This window comes from Schistocerca gregaria, chromosome 5, assembly GCF_023897955.1.
Source record: "Schistocerca gregaria isolate iqSchGreg1 chromosome 5, iqSchGreg1.2, whole genome shotgun sequence".
Taxonomy (NCBI): Eukaryota; Metazoa; Arthropoda; class Insecta; order Orthoptera; family Acrididae; genus Schistocerca; species Schistocerca gregaria.
This window is the reverse complement of record NC_064924.1, coordinates 566,314,378-566,337,870: the sequence shown is the minus strand read 5'-3', so window position 1 is coordinate 566,337,870 and position 23,493 is coordinate 566,314,378. Positions and strand designations below refer to the sequence as shown.

Genomic DNA, 23,493 nt, shown 5'->3' with positions numbered 1-23,493 from the left:
AGGACCAGCAACATAACCCCTCCACGAGCCAGAATACCTGCCACAGCGGGTAGGTCAAAACGCACAGAGGCATAGTGTGCAAAGTCAATTCGATCACATGGGTGGAGCTTCGTTTCCTGGAGAGCTACTACCAGCGGACAGTGCAAGCATAGCAGCAACTTTAAGTCCTCTCGGTTGGAGCGAATGTCACAAATATTCCAATGAAGAAGTGCCATCGTCAGAAGAAAAAGGAGAAGCAAGAAGGGGTCACCTAGAAATCTGCTGAGGGCCTGGTTTCAAGCAAGCTCTGCTGCTGCTATCAATAGGCTGAGTGTCACTGTCCATTTTTTCAAGAGGTTCATCGGCCGGTGAACGGCCAGATGTTCGGCTACCAGCGGTGCGGCCAGGCGAAACTGATGACGGCATGGGGCGGCAACCACTGGGTGGTGCAGGAGAAGAAAAGTGCCGAGGTGGAGAAGGAGAACTTTGCTTCCTATGAGCCTTCTTGGAAGGTCGTTTCATGTGGGCTTCCTATTATCAAATAGCTTGTAAGCAGAATGATAAGTTGGAATAAGAATTGAGACATAATAATAATAATAATAATAATAATAATAATAATAATAATAATAGAAACAGGTATACTGACAGGAACTGGAGAAGAACAGAAGGAAGATTTACTGTTGGAAATAAGAAAGAGATCATTAGGAAAATAACAACAGGAATGAGCACAGGCAGATGCCAGATAATAGACAGGAGTGTAATGAGCCTAATAGGGAGTAGCAGCAAGGACAGCAGTTGGGAAACATCAAACTGTTCCAACTGGGTGGACCAAAAAATTGTCATATGAGCTGGACCAAAAGAGGGAATTTTGTTTTATTGATAAAAATAAATAAAGGTAGAGTTCATAGAAAATTAAAAGCCAGGAAGAGGAATTTCATATTACAAGATTATGTAATAATGACATTAGTAGTAATATGGATAATGGAGATAATAGTGTGGAATTGGCCACTTTGTGTCTGGTGGTCTTCAGTCCTGAGACTAGTTTGATGCAGCTCTCCATGCTACTCTATCCTGTGAAAAATTCTTCATCTCCCAGTACTTACTGCAACCTACATCCTTCTGAATCTGCTTAGTGTATTCATCTCTTGGTCTCCCTCTATGATTTTTACCCTCCACGCTGCCCTCCAATGCTAACTCTGTGATGATCCCTTGATGCCTCAGAACATGTCCTACCAACCAGTCCCTTCTACTTCTCAAGTAGTGGAACAAACTCTTCTCCCCAATTCTATTCAATACCTCCTCATTAGTTATATGATCTACCCATCTAATCTTCAGCATTCTTCTGTAGCGCCACATTTCGAAGGTTCTATTCTCTTCTTGTCCAAACTATTTATCGTCCATGTTTCACTTCCATACATGGCGAAACTCCATACAAATACTTTCAGAAACGACTTCCTGACACTTCAATCTATACTCGATGTTAGCAAATTTTTCTTCTCCAAAAACGTTTCCTTGCCATTGCCAGTCTACATATTATATCCTCTCTACTTCGACCATCATCAGTTATTTTGCTACCCAAATAGCAAAACTCCTTTACTACTTTAAGTGTCTCATTTCCTAATCTAATTCCCACAGCATCACCGGACTTTATTCGACTACATTCCATTATCCTCATTTTGCTTTTGTTGATGTTCATCTTATATCCTCCTTTCAAGACACTGTCCATTCCATTCAACTGCCCCCAAGTCCTTACAATGCCGTCGGCGAACCTGAAAGTTTTTATTTCCTCTATAAGGATTTTAATACCTACCCTGAATTTTTCTTTTGTTTCCTTTAGTGCTTGCTCAATATACAGATTGAATAGCATTGGGGGAGATGCTACAACCCTGTCTCACTCCCTTCCCAATCACTGCTTCCCTTTCATGTCCCTTGACTCTTATAACTGCCATCTGGTTTCTGTACAAATTGAAAATAGCCTTTCCCTCTCTGTATTTTACCCCTGCCACCTTCAGAATTTGAAAGAGAGTATTCCATCCAACATCATCAAAAGCTTTCTCTAGGTCTACAAATGCTACAAATGTAGGTAGGTTTGTCTTTCCTTATCTTTCCTCTAAGATACGTAGTAAGGTCAGTATTGCCTCACGTGTTCCAACATTTCTACAGAATCCAAACTGATCTTCCCCGAGGTCAGCTTCTACCAATTTTTCCATTCGTCTGTAAAGAATTCGCGTTATTGTTTTGCAGCTGTGACTTATTAAACTGATAGGTAATTTTCACATCTGTCAACACCTGCTTTCTTTGGGATTGGAATTATTATTTTCATCTTGAATTCTGAGGGTATTTCGGCTGCCTCATACATCTTGTTCACCAGATGGTAGAGTTTTGTCAGGACTGGCTCTCCCAAGGCTGTCAGTAGTTCTAATGGATGTTGTCTACTCCTGAGGCCTTGTTTCGACTCGGGTCTTTCAGTGCTCTGTCAAACTCTTCACACAGTATCATATATCCCATTTCATCTTCATCTACATCCTCTTCCATTTCCATAATATTGTCCTCAAGTATATCGCCCTTGTATAGACCCTCTATATACTTCTTCCACCTTTCTGCTTCCCCTTCTTTGCTCAGAACTGGGTTTCCATCTGAGCTCTTGATATTCATGCAAGTGGCTCTCTTTTCTCCAAAGTTCTCTTTAATTTCCCTGTAGGCAGTATCTATCTTACCCCTAGTGAGTTGGTTGGTTGGTTGATTGGGGTTGAAGGGACCAAACAGCAAGGTCATCAGTCCCTTGTTACAAAGACGGTCAGTTCCGACAGAGGGACAGCTCAGAAGAGTCAAAAACGATAAAGGTAAAAGGTAAAAGGCTAAAAAAAAGTGCAGTTGTGTCGTCAATGATAAAAACACAAGGAGGGAAGTCAGTAAATGGGCAAACTCAAGAGAGGAAATATCCCACCTGTGAAGCAGTACAAGCAAGACCACATGCTATTTAAAAGCGTTCAACCGCCAGAGTGTAAAAGGGCGGATTGTAAAAGGGATTAAACAAACCTGAAAGGCGATAAAAACAGTAAAAGGGAAAAAAGATAGAACATGGCCAGGGAGGGGAGTCAGGAATCTCCAAGCACAGCCTACAGTGGGAGACATCCCAACCCTCACCGCCCTGCCCCTACTCCAGAGGGAGATGAAAATCCTTAAAACTGAGAATAAAAACCACTTTCACGGAGGAAACTGAGAACCAGTTCAACCATCCGGGAATCGTCTGCTAATATTAAGGGTAAAGTGCAGGGAAGTCTGTACTTAGTACGCAGAGCTAAAAGAAGGGGGCATTCCACCAAAATGTGGGCCACTGACTGGAAAGCTCCACAACCACAAAGTGGGGGTGGCTCACCACGCAAAAGAAAACCATGGGTCAGCCTGGTATGGCCGATGCGAAGACGACAGAGGGTGGTTGAGTCCTTTCGCGAGAGGCGTAAGGAAGAACGCCATGGGACAGGTGTCACCTTAATCGCACGAAGTTTATTAGACAAGGAGGTAGCCTCCCAGGATGTGGCCCATGATTGCGCAAAGTGGGATTTGAGATGAAGCCGTAAATCCGCCACAGGAGGGGTGACAGGGAATGGGGTGTAAGTGACTGCTCCCCCAGCCAAACGATCAGCAAGCTCATTTCCTTGGATGCCCACATGGCCAGGGACCCAAAGGAAGCTAACAGAACAAGCAGCATGGTGGAGATCAGCGAGATGGTCATGGATGGAAGAGACCAAGGGATGACGGGAGAAACACTGGTCAAGTGCCTGAAGGCCACTCATTGAGTCTGTACATAACAAAACGCGATTGAGCTTGGACTGTTTAATAAAGGCCAGGGCCCGGGAGACCGCCATCAATTCCGCAGTGAACACCCCACATGCATTTGGCAGGAGATGATTTTCCATGCCTACAGAGGAGGTGAAGGCATAGCCCACACGATCAGCAGATTTAGAGCCATCAGTGTAAAACACAACAGCATCCCGAAACTCAGATAAAATGCGGCGGAAAAAACAACGGAACACCATCGGGGGAACGGAATCTTTCGGACCTCGGCAGAGATCCATCCGAACTCGGGGCCGAGGAACTAACCAAGGAGGTGTGTTGGGGAGGGAACGTGAGATACAGGAAAAGGAAGGAAGCTGAAAATCACGGCGAAGAGACGCTAGGCGGAGCCCAACCGGTAAACCCGCCCGAGGGCGGGAGTCAGGTGGGCGACTTCCTTGGGCAGGGAACAGGATAGAATAGGAAGGATGAGTGGGAGAGGAACGGACAGCGATTGCATACGAAACCAGAAGCTGGGAGCGCCGAACGGAAAGGGGGGGGATCCCAGCCTCAACCAGGAGACTATCTACAGGGCTAGTCGGGAAGGCACCGATGGCCAAACGGATACCACGATGGTGGACCGGATCCAAGAGGTGCAATGTAGAAGGGGCAGCTGAACCGTAAACTTGACAACCATAGTCCAAGCGAGACAACACTAAGGCCCGATAAAGGTGGAGGAGAGTGGAACGGTCAGCACCCCAAGAGGTGTGGGCAAGGAAGCGAAGGACGTTTAGTTTACGGAAACATCCTATCTTCAGGCGTCTGATATGAGGCAGCCAAGTGAGCTTGTTGTCGAAAAGAAGGCCAAGGAAACGAAACTGTGGGACCACAGGTAATCGTTGTGCATTGAGATAGAGCTCTGGATTGGGGTGGACTGTCACACGGCGACAAAAGTGGACCACTCGCGATTTTAAAGGAGAAAACTGAAATCCGTGTGAGATGGTCCATGCAGAGGCACGCCGTATAGCACCCTGGAGCTGACGCTCTGCAGCGGCCATCGAAGAGGAACTAACCCAAATGCAGAAATCATCCACATACAGAGCAGGAGTGACCAAAGGACCGACGGAGGCCACAAGTCCATCTATAGCAATGAGGAACAGAAGTACACTCAATACGGAACCCTGAGGGATGCCATTCTCCTGGGTTCGCGGAGAACTTAAAACTGTACCAACCCTAACCCTAAACGAACGATGAAACAAGAACTGGCGGATAAAAATCGGGAGTGGGCCCCGAAGACCCCACTCATGAAGTGTAAGTAAGATATGATGGCGCCAAGCCGTATCATAGGCCTTGCGAAGGTCGAAAAATACAGCAACCAAATGGCGGCGCTGGGAAAAGGCCTGCCGAACTGCGGATTCCAAGCGAAGTAAATGTTCGATCGGAGACCGTCCCTCTCGGAAGCCACACTGGTAAGGGGACAACAGACGCCGAGATTCGAGGACCCAAGTGAGCCGACGGGCTACCATCCGTTCAAGTAACTTACAAACAACGTTCGTCAGACTAATTGGCCGATAGCTGTCGACGAACAGGGGGTTCTTACCGGGCTTAATGACGGGAACCACGATGCTATCCCTCCATTGAGAAGGGAAGTCACCCTGGAGCCAAATACGGTTAAATACCCGGAGAAGATGTCGCTGTTGTGGAGCACTGAGATGTTGAAGCAGTTGGTTATGAATGAAGTCTGGGCCAGGGGCCGTATCATGAGAAGAGGAGAGTGCGGAAAGAAGTTCCCATTCAGTAAAAGCGTCGTTGTATGATTCTGACTGGCTGGGGGTAAAACATAAGGCGGAAGCTTCGGCCCGCTGTTTCTGGGGAAGGAAAGCAGCCGGATAGGAGGCTGATGCCGACGCTGTTGCAAAATGGGTCGCAAGGTGTTCCGCGAGAATCAACGGGTCCGTGCAAAGGCCATCCGGAAGGTGAAGACCCGGAAGGGTAGACTGCCGATGGCAACCTTGGAGAGAGCGAAGTGTAGCCCATACCCGCGACAGAGGGACAGCAGAACCGAGGGAAGAAACAAAGCGTTCCCAACACATCCGTTTGCTCCGTTTGATTAAGTAACGGGCCCTTGCGCGAAGGCGTTTAAAGGTAATAAGATTGGCAACGGATGGATGCCTCTTAAGGTGTTGCAAAGCTCGACGGCGATCACGGATGGCAACGGCAATGTCCGAACTCCACCAAGGGACCTGCCGGCGGCGAAATGGTCCAGATGAGCGCGGGATAGCAAGGCTAGCAGCGTGAACAATCGCGTCAGACATGTCACGTATGACATCATCAATACCATCCGACAATGAGGGAGAAAAAACGACCTGTGCAGTATACAGAGGCCAATTGGCACGTTGGAAGGACCAACGAGGTGATCTGTCCATGGGGGAGCGGGAAGGGAGCGAGAGAATCAACGGGAAGTGGTCACTATCGCAAAGGTCGTCGTGCGGTGACCATTTTAGGGAAGGGAGGAGGGAGGGAGAAGAGAGAGAAAGATCAATGGCAGAAAAGCTACCATGACCGGCACTGAAATGGGTAGGGGAGCCATCGTTAAGAAGGCACAAGTCGTGGTCGGTAATAAACTGGTCAATGAGATGACCCCGACTAGATGGAAATGCACTGCCCCACAAGGGATGATGTGCATTAAAATCGCCAAGTATAAGGAAGGGAGGAGGAAGTTGCTGAAGGAGGGCACTTAAGGAGCCAGGTGTAGGAGTTCTGTCAGGAGGGAGATACAGATTGCAAATTGTGACTCCAGAGTCCAGGTGGATCCTAACAGCAACTGCTTCCAATGTAGTTTGGAGAGGAATCCACGTGCTGGCAATGTCCGTTCGGACCAACGTGCAAACTCCGCCAGACGCCCGTAGGGGGCCGACCCGATTTCGACAGAAAGCACGGAAGCCACGGAGGGTTGGTGAGTGACCACCAGTAAAATGAGTTTCTTGTAGAACCACACAAGCCGCAGAGTAAAACGAAAGAAGGGATTGCAACTCCGGTAGGTGACGGTAATAGCCATTACAGTTCCATTGGATAGCCAAAGAACGATGAGTCAATTGGGGGGTGAACAGGCTAATGTCAGTCATGCCGGTGGGTCACCACCCGTCACCGACAAGGAGGGGGCGACATCCATGAATAACAGGTCAGAGTTAGGTTGTGAAGATAGGGACGAGACCTCTGGCGATACCAGAGACTCCTTGTCCCGGGACTTGTGCTTCTTCTTTCTTTCTGTTTGGGATCGTGGAGGGCTGTGCAACAAAATGGAGCCAGCCACAGCAAGATCGGGAACAGAAAGAGAGCGGGCGATCTGAGGGCCCGCAGACCGTGGTTCTCATGGTGGCCGCGTGGCAGCAGACCTTTGGCCTGGAAGGTGCCGGGAAGGGGGATCCCGCGAGCGGCGCCCATGACCGGCAGACGCCGAAGAAGCAGGACACTTCTCCAGCCGGGGAGAGGAAGCGGTGCCCGGGGGGGATGGTGTGGGTACCGCAGGGGGAGGGGGGAGGAAAGGGGTTCGGGACTGGGGTAAGGAATGAAGAGGAGGGGGTGAAGATACTGCTGAAGCATAACTAGTTGTCAGGGTCACTGGATGAAGGCGTGTATACTTTTTACGGGCCTCGGTATAGGTGAGACGATCAAGAGTCTTATACTCCTGTATCTTTTTCTCTTTCTGATACACTGGGCAATCCAGTGACCGTGAAGAATGATTTCCACGACAATTTACGCACACAGGAGGGGGAACACAGGAACTTCCCTCATGGAACGGATGTCCACAGTCACCACAGAGGGGGGCCTGTGAACAGCGCGAAGACATGTGGCCAAAACGCAAACACTCGAAACATCGCATAGGTGGTGGGATGTATGGCTTCACGTCACACCGATAGACCATAATCTTGACCTTCTCAGGGAGGGTGTCCCCTTCAAAGGCCAAGATAAAGGCACCAGTGTCAATGCGGTTGTCCTTCGGACCCCTCTGAACCCGCCGAACAAAGTGAACCCCCCGCCGGCTTAGATTGTCCCGAAGTTCCTCATCAGATTGAAGGAGGAGGTCTCTATGGAAAATTACACCTTGCACCATGTTCAAGGACTAGTGTGGGGTAATTGACACAGGAATCGTACCAAGATGGGTACAGGCACGAAGAGCTGCAGACTGGGTAGCTGAAGCGGTTTTAATCAACAGCGACCCAGACCGCATCTTGCTGATAGAGTCCACCTCGCCAAACTTGTCTTCGATGTGTTCAACAAAAAACATAGGTTTCGTATGAGTAAAAGTATCCCCATCAGTTCTGGCGCAAACCAGATAGCGAGGGAAAGGTTTCGCCCCCAGCCGACGAGCCTGGCCCTCCTCCCAGGGGGTAGCCACGGAAGGGAAGGCGGAAGGGGCAGAGGAAGCAGCACGTGAAAAATCTTTTCCAGTCAAAGAGACGGCCGGAGAACGGCCAGAGTTGTGGACTCTTATGCGTTTCATGAGCATAGTGTCCGCCCTGATACCACCCACTCCGATCAGGGGCTCTCCTCATGGGCGCCACCCAGCCACAGCAAGGGCCGTCTGGCACGGCGGCCATTGCTGAGAGTTCCGATGCTCCAGGACGACAAGCAACCACTCCTAGGCTTACATGAGGAGGTCACAGCTCAGGTATCAGACGTGTGATCCCTGTGTTTTCAGGGGGCTCAACCAAAAGGGTACATAGCGACCCCACCACACGGGCTGGCTACCGTGCTGGCTATGGACCCTAGCGTCAAACAACGATGTAAAGGAAACGATGGAATCAATGATGATGGCACACGCCGGAGACACTAGGTAAGGTGCTCTTCCCCAAATGGCTCACACTACGGAAGAAAATTTAGTGATGGAGGTCAAACCCCAGAGGGGACCAGAGAATACCAAAAGGATGAAGGAATTACAGAACAAGGCCGAATTGCAAGGTCAACAGAACCAGGAGAATAGCAGGGCCAACATAAGGAAGGACACCATAAGTAGGGACACCAAGAGAGGGAGAGGAGAGGTCGGAGGGAAGGATGAAGGACAGGAAAGGAGGGGAAGGGAAAGGAAATGCAGCCCGGAAAAAGAAGGAAGGCTGCAATAGCTCGGGGCCCCGTGCTCGCCACGCACGTACTCACGAAAGGACCGCGAGCCCCCTGGGGGGACCCCTAGTGAGATAGGCCTCTACATCTTTACATTTGTCCTCTAGCCACCCCTGCTTAGGCATTTTGCACTTCCTGTCGATCTCATTTTTGAGACGTTTGTAGTCCTTTTTGTCTGCTTCATTTACTGTATTTTTATATTTTCTTCATTCGTGAATTAAATTCAGTTATCTTTTCTGTTACCCAAGGATTTCTACTAGCCCTCGTCTTTTTACCTACTTGATCCTCTGCTGCCTTCACTACTTCATCCTTCAGAGCTACCCTTGTTCTTCTGCTGTATTTCTTTCCCCCATTCCTGTCAATTGTTCCCTTGTGCTCTCCCCGAAACTCTGTACAACCTCTGGTTTAGTCAGTTTATCCAGGTCCCATCTCCTTAAATTCACACCTTTTTGCAGTTTATTCAGTTTTAATCTACAGTTCATAACCAATAGATTATGGTCAAGAGTCCACATCTGCCCCTGGAAATGTCTTACAATTTAAAACCTGGTTCCCAAATCTCTATCCTTCCCACTATATAATGTATCTGAAACCTTCTAGTATCTCCAGGGTTCTCCCATGTATACAACCTTATTTCATTATTCTTGAACCAAGTGTTAACTATGATTAAGTTATGCTCTGTGCAAAATTCTACCAGGTGGCTTCCTCTTTCATTTCTTAGCCCCATTCCATATTCACCTACTATGTTTCCTTCTCTTCCTTTTCCTATTGTTGAATTTCAGTCACCCATGACTATTAAATTTTTGTCTCCCTTCACTACCTGAATAATTTCTTTTATCTCATCATCATACATTTCATCAATTTCATCATCATCTGCAGAGCTAGTTGGCATATAAACTTGTACTACTGTAGTAGGCATGGGCTTCGTGTCTATCTTGGCCACAATAATGCGTTCACTATGCTGTTTGTAGTAGCTTACCCGCACTCCTATTTTCCTATTCATTATTAAACCTACTCCTGCATTACTCCTATTTGATTTTGTATTTATAACCCTGTATTCACCTGACCAAAAGTCTTGTTCCTCCTGCCACTGAACTTCACTAATTCCCACTATATCTATTTCCCTTTGTTAAATTTTCTAATCAATCTGCCCGATCCTCCCCCCGTGAACCATGGTCCTTGCCATTGGTGGGGAGGGAGGCTTGCTTGCCTCAGCAATACAGATAGCCGTACCGTAGGTGCAACCGCAATGGCAAAGTATCTCTTGAGAGGCCAAACAAACATCTGGTTCCTGAAGAGGGGCAGCAGCCTTTTCAGTAGTTGCAGGGGCTACAGTCTTGATGATTAACTGATCTGACCTTGTAACACTAACCAAAACAGCCTTGTTGTGCTGGTACTGGGAACGGCTAAAAGCAAGGAGAAACTACAGCCATAATTTTTCCGAAGGGCATGCAGATTTACTGTATGGCATGGAGAGCTGCATCAAACCCGTCTCAGGTCTGAAGTCCGCAACAACAACATCTGCCCGATTAAAGAATATGACATCCCACACTGCGATCCGCAGAACGCCAGTTTTCTTTCTCCTGATAACGATGTCCTCCTAAATAGTCTCCGCCCGGAGATCCGAATGGGGGACGATTTTACCTCTGGAATATTTTGCTCAAGGGTATGTCATCATCACTTAACCATACAGTAAAGCTGCATGCTCTCGGGAAAAATTACGGCTGTAGTTTCCCGTTGCTTTCAGCCGCTCGCAGTACCACACAGCAAGGCCATTTTGGTTAGTGTTACAAGGCCAGATCAGTCAATCATCTGGACTGTTGCCCCTGCAACTACTGAAAAGGCTGCTGCCCCTCTTCAGGAACCACACGTTTGTCTGGCCTCTCAACAGATTCCCATCCATTGTGGTTGCACCTACGGTACGGCCATCTGTATCGCTGAGGCATGCAAGCCTCTCCACTAACAGCAAGGTCCATGGTTCATGTGGAAATTGGCCACTTTAATGTCATATAAAAATTCAGAATCTAAAATAGCTATGATACCAGATAAAATAAATGTGTCTGTAATGAGATGGATGAATATGTGAATGGCAACAGGAATGATACTGAATTAGATGCAATGGAATCATCTCCAGTTGTTGTTGGTGTAAGTTGTGTGAAGGTGAAGGATCCTGAGTCAGATGTTTTTGAGGATGGAGATGTACAAGAAGGTGAATGCTCTACTAGTGAAGTTAGTTGTGTGCGGATACACACACTGTAACAAAAATTTTCAGAAGTTTTGTGCGGTTCATGATGCGGATACAGTGAACAGCACACTGTAGTCTGATAGTAATAATATTAAAAATGTTGGAAGTAGTGGTGGTGAAGCTGAGGTACAGGAACACTCCTGACTAATGCCACAATTATGGATACTTTTATATTCCTACACAGTGCACCAAGGGTAATGTAAGTGAGGTTTCTCTTTTAAATGCTAGCAATACTGTTTGTAGTCTATGAGAAAACTTTTATCAGTTTATCATCATCATCATCATTTAAGACTGATTATGCCTTTCAGCGTTCAGTCTGGAGCATAGCCCCCTTATAAAATTCCTCCATGATCCCCTATTCAGTACTAACATTGGTGCCTCTTCTGATGTTAAACCTATTGCTTCAAAATCATTCTTAACCGAATCCAGATACCTTCTCCTTGGTCTGCCCCGACTCCTCCTACCCTCTACTGCTGAACCCATGAGTCTCTTGGGTAACCTTGCTTCTCCCATGCGTGTAACATGACCCCACCATCTAAGCCTGTTTGCCCTGACTGCTACAATTACAATTCTGTACTTAAATTTAGAATATGTACGATGGCATTGATGAAAATTCTGAGTTAAAAGAAAGGGTGAAGAAAGAAGTTATATTAGATGTAGATGTGGGAGGAAAACCATATAATCGAGCTTTTCTTGCAATCACTTTATTATACACAAAAATACTGTAAAATTTCCTGTGACAAGGGAGAAAATAAAAAAAACTCAACTAGGATTTACAGTAACCCAGTGAAGAAAGAAGTTATATTAGATGTAGATATGGGAGGAAAACCATATAATCGAGGTTTTCTTGCAATCTGAGTTGAATGTTAATGTATTTCTAGGTATAAATAGTTGTGAAAACAAGAGGCCAGCATTTGCTGTAGAGACAAAACACTTGAATTAAGTGCTGGAGATGGCAGGGAAAATGAAATGTAAATGAATACTTGGAGGAGGGAACTTGGTGGCTAGTTTGTGTGTGGGTCAATGTGAGGAAATGTATTTGTCTTGTTCTAAAGTGTACATGGTGTCAGTATTCTGACAGAAGACACAGAAAATAGTTGCTGTCTGTTATTAGCTAACTGTTATTACAATTCTGTACAATTACAATTCTGTACTTAAATTTAGAATATGTATGATAGCGTTGATGAAAATTCTGAGTTAAAGGAAAGAGTGAGGGATACAATACATATTTTTAGTAATCACTACATCATAATCAGTGCAAGTCCTTGCAGATGGTTTGAACAGTTGATATGTTACCACCAATGACGCGAGTAATTGAGTTGTTATTATGTACTGAAAGTTCAATTATGAGGTTAGAGGACTCAGAAATATGACTGGACCCATGCTTAAATGCAATAGGTATATGAGAAATTATAGATGTCACATCAAGTGAACCTTTTCATGTTTATGTTTACTGAGATTTGTCTTGTTGTGAGTAATTTCTAGGTTAAGGTTATATTTTAGAATGTAAATAAATAAAATGTCGTGTGACTAGGGCCTCCTATTGGGTAGACCGTTCGCCGGGTGCAAGTCTTTCGATTTGACGCCACTTCGGTGACTTGCGCGTCGATGGGGATGAAAAGATGATGATTAGGACAACACAACACAACACACAGTCTCTGGGCGGAGAAAATCTCTGACCCAGCCAGGAATCGAACCCGCGCCCTTAGGATTGACATTCTGTCACGCTGACCACTCAGCTACCGGGGGCGGACATTTTAGAATGGGGTAAGGTATTTATTTACTATGTAGTGTTAAGTATGTTTTGTTTAACTTGTACGGAAGTTGTCTGCTAAGGAGAATTTACTGGAGCCAATGGTAATTTGATGATTTAATTTTTAAACTGCAGAATCAGGAATTTGTTTAAAGTGCTTATGTTTACTTACTTTATCACGGCATGATAAGCAAGCAATAGGAAAGATGGGAATCTTACATTTGTTTGATGTTGCAACTAATGTAGGGTTTTCTAATCTATTTCAGAGGGGGGGGGGGGGGGGGGGCGACTGTTTGTTTGGATGCACACCCAAATTTTGGTGCTTGAGGAATATCTATGCAAGAGTGGACATGTCAGATGATTTTATAATTTTTTATTATGAGTCTGAGTCTTTAGTGATTTATTGTTGTTTTGTATCCATTATAATAATAATAAATCCTTTCACCTTTGTTCGATACTTCCAGCCACAAATGGTTTAGCCATTTACAAAGCGCATAAAAATAAAGGTTTTGCAATTTTTTGTTTACAATTGGCAAGTACAGGTGCTGAGATGAAAACTTTCACATGACACTAATTATGGAAAATCTATGTATTCTGAGCTATGACTTCATTTCAGATGATGAAGATGATGATGTCTGGTTTGTGGAGTGCTCAATACTGCAGTCATCAGCACCAGTACAAATTCCTAATCTATACACAGTCCAGTCAAGTCACTTTCACAAATGATGATGGAATGATGCAGACAACACATACACCCAGTCCCTGGACAGAGAAAACCCCCAACCCAGCTGGGAATCGAACCCGGGACCCCATGATCCAGAGATAGCAACACTATCCACTAGACCACAAGCTGTGGACAACAACATTTCGGTGGGACAGGCTTTGGATGTTATGTAGTTTCATTGGCTTAAATTCTTTTATATCTGAAAGCCACAAAATGTTGTAACAAAAATGTGAAGTCTGTGCTAGCAATATCTCACATGAACACTACAAATTTATTTGTATTTGTCAGTGTTTTCTCTGGAATGTTGGTTTTGATTGTGACAAGTCTGGACAGCAAAAGGGATGGGTTCAATTTGACCGGTCCCTAGTATATTGATATATATTTTCTTTGATTTTTGCTAGCAAACAAATTGTCTGGCTGGCAGGAGGGATTGTAAAGGCACTGACATTTAGGCTGCACCTACATAATAAGTATGGGAGTTACCAGAGAAGATAACAAAATGTATAATAACAGAAGTATATTGTATTGCAAAAAGATCTGCATAAGTGCTATTAGGACTCTCACAGTGAGGTTCTGTACAAACTTGTTCTATATACAGATAGTTCATCCATCTCAGGAAAAGAGAATCTAAATGATTTTTTCGTGTTATGTAATCATAAATTAACAATTTTCAGATTTTTTCCATTGCTTGTACGGAGAAACCTCGCTGCTTGCCAAATTTCATGATTCTAGGGCAACACGAAGTATTCTATAAGTCTTGGTGAACGTGTTTCCAACAGAGTACAACAAGCTTGTTCCCATAGACAAGTGTGACTCTCAGTCACATCTGTAGCAGCTCATTGAAACAGGGCATTTTTCCCGATATATTGAAATACGCTAGTGTTAAACCATTGCATAACAAAGGGGATAGGTCTGATGCTAACAACTACCACCCAATGTCCCTTCTGCCAGCTTTATTCAAAATTCTTGGAAAAGTAATGTATTCAAAGAGTAGCATCACATATTTGTAAAAATGAAGTAATAACGAAATGTCTATTTGGGTTTCAGAAATACTTTTTAACAGAAAATGCTCTATATGCTTTCACTGATCGAATATTAAATGCACTGAATAACCAAACATCAACCATTGGGATATTTAATGACTTGCTACTCTCTGTTCATGAACACGCAAAGCTAGTTCTTTTCGCTGATGATACAAGTGTAGTAATCACACCAAACAAACCACAATAAGCTGAGCATATTGTAAATAATGTCTTTCAGAAAATTATTAAGTGATTCTCTGCAAATGAACTCTTACTAAACATTGAGAAAACACATTATGTACAGTAAACGGCGTAACACCATTGATAAATATAGACTATGAACAGAAGTCTGTTAGTAAGGCAGAATATTCTAAATTCCTGGGTGTGTGCATTATTGAGAAGCTGAAATGGAAGAAACACACTGGTGAGCTGCTGAAATGGTCAGGTTCATCTACTTATGCTATTAGGGTTATTGCAAATTTTGGTGAAAAAACTGTCCGTCAATTTGCCTACTATGCCTATTTTGTTCACTGCTTTCTGCTTTCATGTGGAATCATATTATGGGGTACCATTAAGAGAAAAAGTATTCATTGCACAAAAGCGTGTAATCAGAATGACATCTGCAGCTCACCCAAGATCACACTGCAGACATTTATTTAAGGAACTCAGGATATTCACACTACCTTCGCAAGACATGTATTCACTTATGAAATTTGTTATTAATAACCCACCACAGTTCAAAAATAACAGCGACTTGCATGGCTACAACATTAGGAGAAAGGATGATCTTCATTATTCTGAGTTAAATCTGACTTTGGCAAAGAAAGCGGTGAGCTATGCTGCTAAAAGAAATCTTTGGTCACTTCCCAAAAAGTCTGACACATAGCCAACCAACATTTAAAAGAATTTCTGAATGACAACTCCTCCTACTCAACAGTTGAATTTTTAGATATGTAGTAGGAAGTGGGAAAAAAATTATTTTGTGTAAAGAAAACTTACGTTGAAGTGACATGTTCCACATCATTACGAAATGTCATATTCATAATCTATGGAACAAGTATTAATAAATTCGATTTTAATGTCCATATGCAAACAAAAGACAGTGTACTATATTTTCTCATAAAAAGACAATGAAACAAGTTTTTTATTAAAAAAAAAAACCAGCTCAAAGGAATCATCACTTAAGTGCGAGTCACTTAGCTGTTCAAGAGATGTAGTTTTCATAGTAAAATGCCAAGTATATAAAATTTTGTGGATTTTGCAATAGCAATGACACTGTAAGGACAGCGGGTCAGTTGGGACTGAACTGTTTAAAATTTTTTGGGTTATAAGTCTAGGGGTTATGCATGAGGAAGCAAGATGACTGATGTGTCATTGTGCCATCAGAGCTACCTCAATCACTATCAGCTGCAACCTGAAGTCATACCCAATGACTCTTCACACCATGATACTAAGTGTAACGCTGCTGTGCCTCTTCACTGACATGGTCATCCAGGATAGCGCACAAGCACTATTGCAAAACATAGTGTGACCCCATTCATCACCAACCCATCCTTTCCAGTCACAGTTCCTCTCCAAATGCAGCCATAGGTAAACGACATTCTACGCATGCAATGGTAATTCCCTAGTTAGGCTGCTGCTAGTCTCCAACCAATGGTGCAGGATGTCAGAGAATGTTGCAGGGAGTCCACTGCTCATTCTCAGTTGGCAAGCGCAATGTAAGGGTTTACGATGTACTCGGTGCACAATATGATAATACTCCCTTGTTGCAGTCAAACCCAATCACAACATATGCAAAGTATGTCGTAGCATTCCAAATACCCGACAAATCTGGATATTGCATTCTACCGCATCTTCCTTCGTCATCGGTGTTGTCGTTGTTGCCGTTAGGTACCGTTATACCAAGTGAAAAGGCGCATCAATCTTAGAGCATGAGATATGGTAACCTTAAGTCATTGACAACACATAATGGTCACGGTAGGACTTGATTCCAGAATAGCTGCAGTAGTTAGGATCTACGAACTACCCCCTCTTCACCAGGTCCCCAAAACTTAACTCTTAACGAGATCCCTTTGAAGCAAATTGTCATAAAGATCATCTATAAAGGCTTTGTACGATGACAAGAAATGTTACAGTTTATGGAATAATAACAGATACGACCAAACTGTCTTGTTTCTTCTGTTTTATTTAATGTAACTTTGTTCACAGTTTTATTTTGCATTCACCACTCATTCACACTCATGTGGAGTATATGCAAGTGTCTGAAACTCAACTCCCAAGTTCCGAAACCCTTTGATGAACAGTTTTGGTTGCTCAACACCAACAGTCAACGATAATGATACAATATTCTGTAACTGACTCTTCTAGTTCAGCCACCGCCCCCCACGAATGTTTGTTAGGCGTAAGACAATTACACACTTTTCACTCCGGTCCGCTATTATTAAGGGTTCGCGTAAAAGTTAACGTTTCTCTACTTTTCATAAATTGGAGCCAGCTCTCTGCGATATAATATAAAAAAAGCGGTCCCAATATCGCGTCCTTCGTAAGATGCGTATAGATTTATTCCAGAACTGACTGCCCTGTACGTAAACTCAATTTAATGACCACACTTCGCTATCCGCGAATTCGTGTAACTAAATGTCCTTTTCATACTCTGATTGTATACCGTAGTTATTTAAAACTCGCCCCTATATTTTTTCACAGCGTACAATTAACACTTCTTTGCTTGTTTATATCTAAGAGTAAATGAAAAAATGATGCCATATCATCGGCTTCGTCAATATAAAGCAAAACACCTCAATATGCCCAATTTTACCTCTTCTAATAGGATCGGCTCCCCCCATGAACCATAGACCTTGCCGTTGGTGGGGAGGCTCGCTTGCCTCAACGATACAGATAGCCATGCCGTGGGTGCAACCACAACCGAGGGATATCTCTTGAGAGGCCAGACAAACGTGTGGTTCCTGAAGAGGGGCAGCAGCTTTTGATTAAATGATGATTGCATCCTCTTGTGTAAAATATTCCGGAGGTAAAATAGTCCCCCATTCGGATTTCAGGGCGGGGACTACTCCAGAGGACGTCGTTGTCAGGTGAACGAAAACTGGTGTTCTATGGATCGGAGCGTGGAATGTCGGACCCCTTAATCGGGCAGGTAGATTAGAAAATTTAAAAAGGGAAATGGATAGGTTAAAGTTAGATATAGTGGGAATTAGTGAAGTTCAGTGGCAGGAGGAACAAGACTTTTGTTCAGGTGAATACAGGGTTACAAATACAAAATCAAATAGGGGTAATGCAGGAGTGGGTTTAATAATGAATAGGAAAATAGGAGTGCGGGTAAGCTACTACGAACAGCATAGAGAACGCATTATTGTGGCCAAGATAGACACGAAGCCCATGCCTACTACAGTAGTACAAGTTTATATGCCAACTAGCTCTGCAGATAATGAAGATATCGATGAAATGTATGATGATGAGATAAAAGAAATTATTCAGGTAGTGAAGGGAGACAAAAATTTAATAGTCATGGGTGACTGAAATTCAACAATATGAAAAGGAAGAGAAAGAAACATAGTAGGTGAATATGGAATGGGGCTAAGGCTAAGAAATGAAAGAGGAAGTCATCTGGTAGAATTTTGCACAGAGCATAACTTAATCATAGCTAACACTTGGTTCAACAATCATGAAATACACACATATACATGGAAGAACCCTGGGGATACTAGAAGGTTTCAGATACATTATATAGTGGGAAAGACAGAGATTTAGGAACCAGGTTTTAAATTGTAAGACATTTCCAGGGGCAGATGTGGACTCTGAGCACAATCTATTGGTTATGACGTGTAGATTAAAACTGAAGAAACTGCAAAAAGGTGGGAATTTAAGGAGATGGGACCTGGATAAACTGACTAAACCAGAGGTTGTAGAGTGCTTCAGGGAGAGCATAAGGGAACAATTGACAGGAATGGGGGAAAGAAATACAGCAGAAGAAGAATGGGTAGCTTTGAGGAATGAAATAGTGATGGAAGCAGAGGATCAAGTAGGTAAAAAGACGAGTGCTGCTAGAAATCCTTGGGTAACAGAAGAAATATTGAATTTAATTGATGAAAAGAGAAAATATAAAAACGCAGTAAATGAAGCAGGCAAAAAGAAACACAAAAGTCTCAAAAATGAGATCGACAGGAAGAGCAAAATGGCTAAGCAGGGATGGCTAGAGGACGAATGTAGATGCTTATCCCACGAGAGGTAATATAGATACAGCCTACAGGAAAATTAAAGAGACCTTTGGAGAAAAGAGAACACTTGCATGAATATCAAGAGCTCAGATGGAAAGCCAGTTCTAAGCAAAGAAGGGGAAGCAGAAAGATGGAAGGATTATATAGAGGGTCTATACAGGGGTGATGTTTTTGAGGACAATATTATGGAAATGGAAGAGGAGGTAGATGAAGATGAAATGGGATATATGATACTGTGTGAAGAGTTTGACAGAGCACTGAAAGACCCGAGTCGAAACAAGGCCTCAGGAGTAGACAACATTCCATTAGAACTACTGACAGCCTTGGGAGAGCCAGTCCTGACAAAACTCTACCATCTGTATGAGGCGAAATTCCCTCAGACTTCAAGAAGAATGTAATAATTCCAATCCCAAAAAAAGCAGGTGTTGACAGATGTGAAAATTACCTATCAGTTTTATAAGTCATAGATGCAAAATACTAACATGAATTCTTTACAGACGAAAGGAAAAACTGGTAGAAGCCGACCTCGGGGAAGATCAGTTTGGATTCCGTAGAAATGTTGGAACACGTGAGGCAATAAAGACCCTATGACTTATCTTAGAAGAAAGATTAAGGAAAGACAAACCTACCTACATTTGTAGCATTTGTAGACTTAGAGAAAGCTTTTGATAATGTTGAATGGAATACTCTCTTTCAAATTCTAAAGGTGGCAGGGGTAAAATACAGAGAGGGAAAGGCTATTTTCAATTTGTACAGAAACCAGATGGCAGTCATAAGAGTCAAGGGACATGAAAGGGAAGCAGTGATTGGGAAGGGAGTGAGACAGGGTTGTAGCCTCTCCCCCAATGCTATTCAATCTGTATATTGAGCAAGCACTAAAGGAAACAAAAGAAAAATTCAGGGTAGGCATTAAAATCCTTGGAGAAGAAATAAAAACTTTCAGGTTCGCCGACGACATTGTAATTCTGTCAGAGACAGCAAAGGACTTGGGGGCAGTTGAATGGAATGGACAGTGTCTTGAAAGGAGGATATAAGATGAACATCAACAAAAGCAAAATGAGGATAATGGAATGTAGTCGAATAAAGTCCGGTGATGCTGTGGGAATTAGATTAGGAAATGAGACACTTAAAGTAGTAAAGGAGTTTTGCTATTTGGGTAGCAAAATAACTGATGATGGTCGAAGTAGAGAGGATATAATATGTAGACTGGCAATGGCAAGGAAACGTTTTTGGAGAAGAAAAATTTGCTAACATCGAGTATAGATTGAAGTGTCAGGAAGTCGTTTCTGAAAGTATTTGTATGGAGTTTAGCCATGTATGGAAGTGAAACATGGTCGATAAATAGTTTGGACAAGAAGAGAATAGAGCCTTCAAAATGTGGTGCTACAGAAGAATGCTGAAGATTAGATGGGTAGATCACAAAACTAATGAGGAGGTATTGAATAGAATTGGGGAGAAGAGGAGTTCGTGGCACAACTTGACAAGAAGAAGGGATTGGTTGGAAGGACATGTTCTGAGGCATCAAGGGACCACAAATTTAGTATTGAAGGGCAGTGTGGAGGGTAAAAATCATAGAGGGAGACCAAGAGATGAATACACTAAGCAGATTCAGAAGGATGTAGGCTGCAGTAGGCACTGGGAGATGAAGAAGCTTGCACAGGATAGAGTATCATGGAGAGGTGCATCAAACCAGTCTCAGAACAGAAGACCACAACAACAACAACAACAACAACAACAACATATAGGATCTGCTACCTTACTCATTAATTTACTACACATTATTTGCAATAATACTGAACAGGTATCGCCGTTGTATTTTAATTGTATTCAAAAGCATTATTATGACCGACCAAATCGTAAAAAATCGCCTTTATTCATGCAATATTATATATTAATATACAGACAGGATCGAAAGATGGATCTCTCTACCGTAACCAATAAAGGCAAATATGATATTCAAGTTCCGTGAAATCTACATTGACTCATACTGTTACAGCGTGATGTAACCAGTTGGAGAAAACGTTGACCCACATTGAGGCCTGTTCCAAACTCTGGTCAGGTATTAATAATGCTCCCTCAAGGTATGTTTCACCTCTATGCCCTTCACACCACTTATATGCCCTAACAGACTTGTTAACAGTACAATGAAACCTGACTTTTAATCACTTACATGTCCACCAATGGTGCATATGTGTATGAAGTTTCAACGAAATCCAAGTACATTTTCTGGGTGCTACACTTGCTTTGTCAGGCTGCTTTACTGCACATCTGTTATCGTCACAAACTAAGTGTCAGTAGCCATTTCTGATATGAAATCTATGTCCATAATATAATTCTTAAACACTGTTTGCCACTATTTTAAGCCATGCTTATTCAAATACTGTACCTACCATATGGTGAGTGCTGCATAAGCTGTGTTATCTGACGAAGAAGCATTGATCGTTTGCTTTCTATCTCACTCTGTATTCCAAAGACCTTTGCTTTTACTTTACAAATGTCTTCCAATGTTACCTTCACATCATTCAAGTACCTCTGAGTTTTTGTAATAGGTGTTTTACAACGTGGGCAGACTTTTGTTGTAATTTCGTCTTCTGATTGTTTAATCCAGGTTTCAAGAGCTTTTGATTCAATAACATGATTACAGTCTTCCAGCAGAACAAATCTGAAACAAAATTTCTTATAAACACACTAATTACCTTCATATGTGCCCATAACAATGTAATTAGATATAGTGAAATGCTTGGTTTAACAGTTCCTCTGCAGTTAAGAGGCTTTCATATTTCAACTACGAAACAGTAATTGCAGGAGAAAAATTGATAAAATTTGCTTTATATAAATCAAGTAGATTTTTTTTTAAGTTTGCAGTGACAAGACAGTAAGTCTAATAAAATGGCAGCATATGATACTAGTAATATTGGACCAGAAGACCTTACTAAATTTACTATTCCTTGATGCTTCAGGATCTCCTATGAACCTACACCTTATTTTAGTTAAAATGTACCATAATGACCTTTACACCTGAAACTGATGTAGTTCTTCCTCACTAGTTACTTGGTCTACCCACAGATCTTCAGTATTATGCTGTACCATCGTATTTCAAAACTTTATACTATCTTTCCTCTTGTCTCTACTCTGCATCATCCATTTCACATCCATATAATGCTACATTCTAGACAAAAGTTTGGAGAGAAAATCGGAAAAGACTTTTTACCTACAATATTATGAAAATGTAGACTACTACTCAGCATAGTGGAGATGCTGAGTTGCAAACAGTCATAGTAAACACACACACACACACACACACACACACACACACACACACACACACACACACTAATGTGAACACAAGTCAACACACATGACCACTCGGCCAGACAAAAGGTCATGCATATTATTTTGTGTGTGTGTGTGTGTGTGTGTGTGTGTGTGTGTGTGTGTGTGTGTGTGTCTTTATACGTACTCTGCAAGCCACTGTATGATGCTTCATAGAATATGCCTTGTACCACTAATACTCATTTCCTTTCCAGTTCCACTCGCAAACAGAGTGGGAGAAAAACCAAGTGGCTTTATGCCTCCCTATGAACCATTCTTCATGGTCCTTACATTCAATGCATGTTGGCAGCAGTAGAATATTTCTGCAATCAGCTTCAGATATCATTTCTCTAAATTTTCTCAAAAGTGTTCCTTGCAAAGAATGTTGACTTCCCTCCAGGGATCCACGTCAGAGTTCCCAAAGCATCTCCATAACATTTCTGTATTGTTCAAACCTACAAATAACAAAACTAGCAGCCCGCCTTTGACCTGGTACAGATCCCGAAAACTTGAGCTACACTCAAGAATAGGTCGCGTTAGTGTTCTATATTCTGTTCCTTTACTGATTAACCACACTTTCTCAAAATTATCCCAATAAACCAAAGTTGACTATTCGCCTTTTACAATACAATCTTCTCGTGCTCTCATTCCCTTTCATAAAGCTTGCTAAGATATTTAAATGATGTTACTGCGCCAAGCAGGATACTACTAATGCTGTATCCAAATAATATGGGTTGTTTTTCCTACTCAACCACATTAACTTACATTTTCACACATTTACAGCTAGCTGCCATTCATTACACCAACTAGAAATTTTCTCCAAGTCTTCTTGTATCCTCTTACAGTCACTCAACTTTGACATCTTTCTGTACAACACAGCATCATCCACTCACAATTGCAAATTTCTGCCCACCCTATCCACAATAATAGCAGTCTTATTATACTTCCCTGTGGCACTCCTACTGATATCCTTGTCTCTGATGAACACTCACTGTCAGGAACAACCTACTGCGTTCTATTACTTACGAAAAATCTTCGGACCACTTACATACCTGTGGACCTTTAGTAAGAGTCTGCAATGGGGCACCTTTCAGAATGCTTTCCAAAAATCTAGAAATATGAAATCTGCCTGTTGCTCTTCATCCATAGTTCACAGTACATCTTGTGAGGAAAGTGCAAGCTGAGTTTTACAAGACAGATGCTTTCTAAAACCATGCTGATTCATGGACATAAGCTTCTTCGGCTCATGAAAATTTATTAATTTGAACTGAGAATACATTCAAGGATTCTGCAATGAACTGACATTATGCATATTGATCTGTAATTTTGTG

At 42.9% G+C, this 23,493-nt stretch overlaps 1 protein-coding gene across 1 annotated transcript in view; it reads right to left on the bottom strand.

Moving 5' to 3' along the window:
* LOC126273167 (NFX1-type zinc finger-containing protein 1-like) overlaps positions 1 to 23,493 on the bottom strand; it is a 255,031-nt gene that overhangs the window by 22,415 nt on the left and 209,123 nt on the right. Inside the window, exon 14 of the mRNA XM_049976640.1 lies at positions 21,241 to 21,512. Within this exon, the coding sequence (XP_049832597.1) occupies positions 21,241 to 21,512 (272 nt within the window). The remainder of the gene's footprint in view (positions 1 to 21,240; positions 21,513 to 23,493) is intronic.